Here is a 7,322-nt window from a genome sequence, read left to right as displayed (position 1 = left end):
ATAAGCAACAAGTCATCCCCTTACCACTGGTGCCATCACACTTTACCAATCCCAAACAAACACTGCGCATCATCTTGTTTTGATTTGTGACTGTAGTAGCCGAGATCGCAACCCATACATCAACTTTTCATTATAAATACATACTGAACAGTAAGTGGAGCTTTGTTTGTAGTTCAGTTTGTCATGAAGAAAGCTCAGTATTGCTCGATGTTTCTCATCTTATCGGCTTATTCAGACACTGGAGTTTGAAGACTGCCTTGCAAATTAGATGGATGAATCTACATTGTCTTTTTTTTTTTTTTTTAAGACAGATTTGAGTGTTATCCACAAATCTATAAGGTTCCATTTTAAGAAGTTATCAGCACAAACACTTCTACAGACCGCATCTCATGTACACATCATGTGCCATGAATACATACAAACCTAACTTTTAAAGACGCGTGTGGTAATTATTTGCCCTTCCTTTATGTGTGTATTCCAAGTGGATGGTGGGCTCTCTCTCTCTCTCTCTCTCTCTCTCTCTCTCTCTCTCTCTCTCTCTCTCTCTCTCTCTCTCTCTCTCTCTCTCTCTCTCTCTCTCTCTCTCTCTCTCTCTCTCTCTCTCTCTCTCTGTGTGTGTGTGTGTTCCTCTTTCTTTTACAGGGAGCATCAGATGGCCTATGCATGCACAGCAAAGCACCTGGAGTTTTCACACCACCAGCAGAGGTCAGTCAAGTTTTGCTCTCGTCACTCTAAACCAGGGGTCACCAATCATGTGCCATGGAGGGCCGAGAGCCTGCAGGTTTTCATTCCAACCAAGACCTCCACCAGGTGATTTCACTGATCACCTCACTTTGTATCAGAAAGGAGGAGCCAATCAGTGAAATCACCTGGTGGAGGTCTTGGTTGGAATGAAAACCTGCAGCCTCTCGGCCCTCCATGGCACATGATTGGTGACCCCTGCTCTAAACAGCCAACATGATTATCTTGCTGTGCTCTGAAAGTTGTGACTGAGTGTGTAAAGCTCTCTAAAGCTAAGAGAACAAACCAACGCAGGGACTAGACTACACCGAATGCTGCGTGCCTACCCAGGGACATGACATCCCCTCTGCATGGTAGACATTTTCACGTTATAAGAAATTTAACCTGTTCAGTGTTTGAATCCCTTTATTAAAAAATAGACATTTTGAGTATAGATCTATTCTATATATACATATTTTATTCTGTCGATATTTTGCAGATATATCTCATTAGACATATACATGCAACTTAATGCAAAGGTTCAAAGGTGAAAGGTCTATTTTTCTTTTTCTTATAGTCTTTGTACTGATCTGCTTGATTTATTTGTTGTTAGTTGTATCTTATTCTTCTAAAGATATAGGCTGTATTTCTCTCCTGGTGTTGATAGGTGGGCTTATATTTTGTGTAGTCTTCTAATGTCCTTGTGCAGTGGTGCAGGACCGTCAAAATGATGAGATACCACGTGTGCGTGTTGCTTTGCTTCTCTCTATGCCATGACGCCTTCGCGCAACGCATTTTAATGGCGAGGACAGGTGCTCATTTGATTGGTTTAAAGTGAATCGGCTGCGTTAAACCCACTCTACGCCTTCTCTCCTCCCTTCCTTTTTGTAGGAGGGACGGCGGAGTCTTTGAGCCACCGCGCACGGCGTCCCGAACTCCACCTACCCACACTCAGTAAGCGAAACGTTTCATCCCCGCCTCTCCCGGTCTGCAAAACTACAGCCCAAAAACTCACCAAACAATGGACATGATAAATACAACATAAAAACATGATACAATAGAACAACGTCAAGCAATCTCTACTTCCTGAATCCGCCAATCCAAATCCCCAGTCGGAGACCGAAGTTACAGGGAAGTAAAACAACTATTGACAAGATAAGCAACCCCTCCATCGTCTGCATGCTTGTAAGTATATTTTACAACGTCTTATTCCAGTCTTGCGACGTTATTTAAACTGAAACAGACCGTTTCCGTCCTCCCAGAGAGCACCGTTTGGACTACTTTGACTTTTCAGTGGTGAATTCGGACGGAGATAAATCATTGCTATATAACAGTAACAGGCCGCAGGGTCGTGTAGTGCTTCCATAATGTAATAAGTAATAAGACCTGGGTTGCAGAATACATATATAAAAAGAGTGAGGCCACCCAAACGCCAAGCTGATATCTCTCCACTTTAACTCGGTAAATTTGTCCTCCTTCTATATTTATATTTGTATTTACAACAGAGGAGTTTTATCAGGAAGTCAGTCATCTGTAGCTTCAGCAAGCTCAGGTGAAGTTTCCTTACCTTTAAATGATTTCCCAGATTATTGCAGGGTACAAGCAGTCAGCCGACTGAGCTTCTCTGATGTATATTTAAATTTATTTATTTATTTTATTTTATTTTATTTATTTATTTATTTATTTATTATTATTTTTTACAGATTTTATCATCAACAGATAACACTTGTCATTCCTGCTTGTCATTACACAGACAGGACAAAGCAAGCTGTATTAGTGTGTGTATTTCAGACAAAGTTTGGGAACGTGGGAAATATGTTCAGTTAACAGGTTTCCAAGTCAGTCTATGGCAAGAATAAGACATGAGCATTTAATTTTGTTTTGCCTAACAATGATGGAAGAGACTCCATTATAGCTGCTGATGTCTTACAGTTTGAAAATTAATGTTTTGTCAACGCACTGAATGTGTGTCCTCATGATAGTCCAGGACACACAGTCAGGTTTCTGTAAGTTGGTCAGTTTTGCTAAGAATATTTTGTTATCTTTTCAGGCCATGAAACTCAACCCCTTACAATCTGCAGTGAAAAAACAAACAAACTGTTTATTCCTTTAAGGTCACTGACTTTGGTATCAGAGATATCATAACACAGTACTTCAATGGTTTTGAATATTCAGTCATCAGATGAAAGCTCAACAATTAACATAAAATAGTTGGGGAGTATTTTGTTTTTCATTCTCATAATAAGTGTTAGTTAATTTGGTAATATGGCCCTTTGAAGTCCTTTTTATAAGATGCTTATAACATAAATAAGTGTTAATAAGACTATATAGGCCTAAGTGTGTTAAAAAACACATTTATTGTTAGATTATAAGACATTTGTCAGCACTGTGCTTTTTGCTGCTTTTGCTTTCTACATCTGGACTTAGCACTACATGTGCTTTAGGTTAACTTTCCCCTAATCTTAAATAAGTATTTTTTACACCCAATGATGCTGTGCCCAGAGTGTCCCATCCTGACTAACGTGTTTGTATCAGACACGAAGAGCCGTGAAAGCACCAGTATTTGGTAATGAGACTGTGTTGTTAGTTAGTTCTCAGCTTCTTAACGTTAATAAAACAACAAAAAAGCTTCGTAAAGTTTTTACAATGACATAATAGGTAAGTCAGTTCAACATAATAAATTTGTTTGTAATGTTGTTATAAATAATTACAAGGAACTTACAAGGCTTTTATTAATGTTCATAAGCAGTCTGTCATAAGCAAACTGTCAAGTTTTTTTTTATGAGTGCCTATAAATGTATAAATGTTTCCATGATGATTATTACACCTATATAGTCTTATTAACACTTTTCAGTGTTATTAACAGTTTTAAGCGTTAATGAGGATCTTCTAAAGAACGAACTTCATATGAAGTGTTACTGTCATTTGAATACCTTGTCATGGAGAAGATGCCATGATCCTCTGATTTCTGTCTGATTCTGTCTTGATATTGCCTGCATGCTCTGTATGTCCTTTGCATGTTCCCTTAGTCTTGTCTGGTTTGTTTTCCCCAGCACACCTGCCTTGCTTTTGCCTGGCTGACGAAAAAAAAGTCAGAACAGCAAGAGGAGCAAAATGATAAAGTTTGCCCTCCTACAAATGATCAAACATCAGTTCCTGTTATGGAATCTGTCCAAAGTTCAAATGTGAAGCCATTCAACACCAACACCAATGCATCGCTGAAATCACAGAAATGGCTTCAAATCAGCAAGAGATGGAGAGAAAAATTACAGAAGCTTGTTAACTCTGATGAAAGTAAAGTAACCAGAGTTGGAAGCCTGATGTATGTGAAAGATGAGGAATTACGCATAGCAAAGGGATGTGATGGGACAGAGGTCTTTTGGGGCTGAGAGATGACGGTACTGAAGTTGCAGTCAAGAGAATGTTAAATTCAAACTATCAGGTCCTGAAGAACGAAGAAAATTTTTTACGGCTTCCAGTGCTCGATCACCCGTCCATTGTGCGTTACGTTGACTTTGCAGAGGATGAGAACTTTGGATACCTTATTCTTCAGCTATGTGAATACTCCCTGGAAGAGTGGATTACAAATGAAGAAAACATTCTTCCTGAAAAGAAGGGAGAACTTATGCATCAGGTTCTCTATAGTTTAGGGGTGCTTCATTGTCAGAAACCACAAATTCTCCACCGGGATCTCAAACCCCAGAATGTCTTGATTGGTAAGAAGAACGAGAAATAAGAAAACATGTATATTACAATCTGAAATTTAAAAAGTACACACCAATATTAGACATTATTTGTATCATTGTAACGCTGTTTACTATCTTGGTCTGTACCGTTTGCCCTGCAGATGTCAGAGGGAGGGCAAGATTATCAGATTTTGGCATCAGCCGACAATTGCCCAAAGGACAAACAACTTTACACACACGCAGTGCAGGAACCAGATGCTGGATGGCCAGAGAGACGTTGGAAGAAGAAGATGCTAACATACCCTACAAGTGCAGCACTGATATACAGGTTAGTTTTCTTCTGATAAAGCAGTTTAATTCATGACAAGAAGAAACATCATTTTGTAATTTTTTTATACTAACTCTTAAGGTGGCCGGGATGTTGATGTATTACATCCTCTCTGGAGGACACCACCCATTTGGCAGACGCATCAACTGTGAGAGCAACATTTACAACGGGACGTACGATCTGGAACATGTTAAAGATGTTGTTGCAAAGGATCTCATTGAGAGCATGATCAATGCAGAACCAAAGAAGAGACCTACAGTGGAAGAGTGTTTGGCTCATCCCTTCTTCTGGTCAAATGAAAGGTGAGAAGCATAACTTTCCGTCTTTGACTTGGACCCTGTTTTCTTGTCTTCTGACCAAACTCTTGGCAGCTGCTTCACTATAAAGCTGCATCTTACTTGCTAACGTGTAGCTCTTGAGGGAAATTTCTACATTGGCCTCTGGGCCAATGCAGAAATCAACCCTAAAAGTTACTCCCGTGTCCTGTTTTCACTGAATTTGCCCACTCTGTGAAGAGACTTATTGGTAGAGACATGTAAATGAAACAAAAAAAAAAAAAAGAGACATTAAACATTTCTTAGACAATAAACTTTCAAATAATCCGCCCTCCAACCTGCTGAAAGCCAATGGGTGAATTGAATTTTTTCTGTCCGTTTTCTGCCATGGAATATTATCAATATTCTGACTGTGGATTCCAAGCTTTCTACATGGTCCTTGGTGGTTTAAAACTGCCCTACAGTCTTAGGATCAAAATGTCTTTGGGTCAAGTGTTGTTTTAGGGTTAACTGGCATTTTATGTGTTTCCATACATTATTTACGACAAAGTATGACTGTTTTTCAGGAGGGTACGCTACTTGAAAAAGATTGGTAATGAAGAGGAGATTAGGTTGTATAAACGAGCTTGCCAGAAGCTGCTTGATGACCTGGACCAACATGGTGGGGATAGATTCTCTGGGTGGAGAAAGAAGGTAACTGAGACATAGCTTTTGTTGCACCTCTATATGCCTGGAAGTGAGTCTGTCAGTAATTGTGTTTGTATTCCAGGTGCCATCTGAGTTGGTAGAGAAGGTGGAAGGCAAGAAGAGGACATACAATGACGACATCTTGGGATTACTGCGCTTCATACGCAACCTCCATGAGCATTAGTAAGTCTGACTGAATCTAAAATGATACAGGACCTTAAAATGTCACAGAAAAGCCACCTTTGGGTGTCCGGTTGGCTTTGTGGTGCAAGTTCCATGCTGTTTAAAGGCTCCCGCTGACTTCCAGCGAAGTCACCATTGGTACGCCCTTGAGTGTTGCAAAGACACAAACTACAGCATGTGCTCACTCAGTGAATTTTTGTCAGATCTAATGATCTGATGTGTTTAGTCATTATAGTTCCAACCACCTAACCTCTCCTGAAGCAACATCTTGGAAAAAATTCCAAGATGTGTATTTCAAATACACATAATTCACTGTGTAAATAGGACAGCTTTGTAGTAAGCTCGACATGATATGCTACCCATTGGAGGTGAACCACTGGACATACAGAGGTGGAAATTGTATCAAACATCTTGACAAAATAAGGGTAACTAGGAAAAAGAGTGTTTTGCCCAAAATGTTGAAGTATTCCTTTAAGCTACCTTCATCAGTCAGCAATGTGGAGAGAGTAATTTACATTTTAATTTCCTCTCATTGTCTCCTGCTGGGCTACTGCAACTCTGTTGCTTTCTAAATCAGGTTTCCAACTTATACAAGATGCAGCAGCTTGGAGTTTAACTGAAAGAAGAAAATTCACAGAAGAAATGTCTTTACCCATTTTGTAGCATCACTTTAGTTGATGCTGATAAAGTTAAAAAGACAGGTTTGTTTGCCTGACCTTTGTTTTTACGTATGCAGCTATACTGTAGCACTCAAGCTAACCATCATTTATTCAGAGATTCACAGTCAGGGATTGGTGACTTTACTGTTCCTCACTGAAATAATGTCTCTCACTGTTTGCAGTGCTGAGGATGCAGCCAGTATTGATCTGATGTCGGTGTTTCCTGATCTCTTTGGATGGGTCTACAGTTTTGCCAAAATCCACGACTGGAATTCAAGGATCACCTTAAAACCCTTTTTCAAAAGTGAAGACAAACCCTCTGCTGCTGTAGCAAAGTCAGCAAATGTTGAAGGAAGTCTCACCGTCCCAGTTCAAGAGTCTGGACTTGAGACTGGAAAGTGAAATGGATCAGAAATGCCAATAGAGACAAATCATGAGTAATTTTTAGGCAGTTCAAATGTTGGATTACAACATTTGATCTGGAGGCAGTTCCGCTGGCACCAGTCCACAAAGTCCTGTGTCAGTTCTCTGTACTCTCCGTCGTCCCCATCTGTGATGAGGCCGACAATTGCAGAGTCATCAGAGAACTTCTGCAGGTGACAGGTGGGTGTGTTGTATGAGAAGTCTGCAGTATAGACAAGTTTATGAGCCGTTTCCGCTCTACATCCTAAACTCCTCCCATCGATGCAATCCATTTCCGTTTTGGCGTGCTGGTTTGTTTTTAGCCACAGACATACATAGGTTTTTAGCTAGCTAGCTCTGTCCTGCCGACGAAAGGAAATTA

At 40.0% G+C, this 7,322-nt stretch overlaps 1 protein-coding gene across 1 annotated transcript; it reads left to right on the top strand.

The window, feature by feature from the left end:
• Window positions 1-1,820: 1,820 nt before the first annotated feature.
• On the top strand, window positions 1,821-7,188 carry LOC115376853 (serine/threonine-protein kinase/endoribonuclease ire-1-like). The gene is made up of 7 exons (XM_030076663.1): window positions 1,821-1,905; window positions 3,774-4,436; window positions 4,568-4,734; window positions 4,816-5,036; window positions 5,576-5,702; window positions 5,779-5,879; window positions 6,721-7,188. The coding sequence occupies exons 2-7, from the start codon at window positions 4,142-4,144 to the stop codon at window positions 6,938-6,940; spliced, it is 1,131 nt and encodes a 376-aa protein (XP_029932523.1). The 5' UTR covers window positions 1,821-1,905; window positions 3,774-4,141; the 3' UTR covers window positions 6,941-7,188.
• Window positions 7,189-7,322: the final 134 nt, after the last annotated feature.

The sequence above is a fragment of the Myripristis murdjan genome, chromosome 18 (genome assembly GCF_902150065.1).
Source record: "Myripristis murdjan chromosome 18, fMyrMur1.1, whole genome shotgun sequence".
NCBI lineage: Eukaryota > Metazoa > Chordata > Actinopteri > Holocentriformes > Holocentridae > Myripristis > Myripristis murdjan.
The sequence above is the reverse complement of the archived record's forward strand: the minus strand, read 5'-3'. Positions and strand labels throughout refer to the sequence as shown.

Coding starts and splice junctions, on each gene's coding strand:
- LOC115376853 (XM_030076663.1), top strand. CDS start 4,142: ATGTTAAATTCAAACTATCAGGTCCTGAAGAACGAAGAAAATTTTTTA. Junction 4,437..4,567: donor ACCCCAGAATGTCTTGATTG/GTAAGAAGAACG, acceptor TTTGCCCTGCAG/ATGTCAGAGGGAGGGCAAGA. Junction 5,880..6,720: donor CGCAACCTCCATGAGCATTA/GTAAGTCTGACT, acceptor CACTGTTTGCAG/TGCTGAGGATGCAGCCAGTA.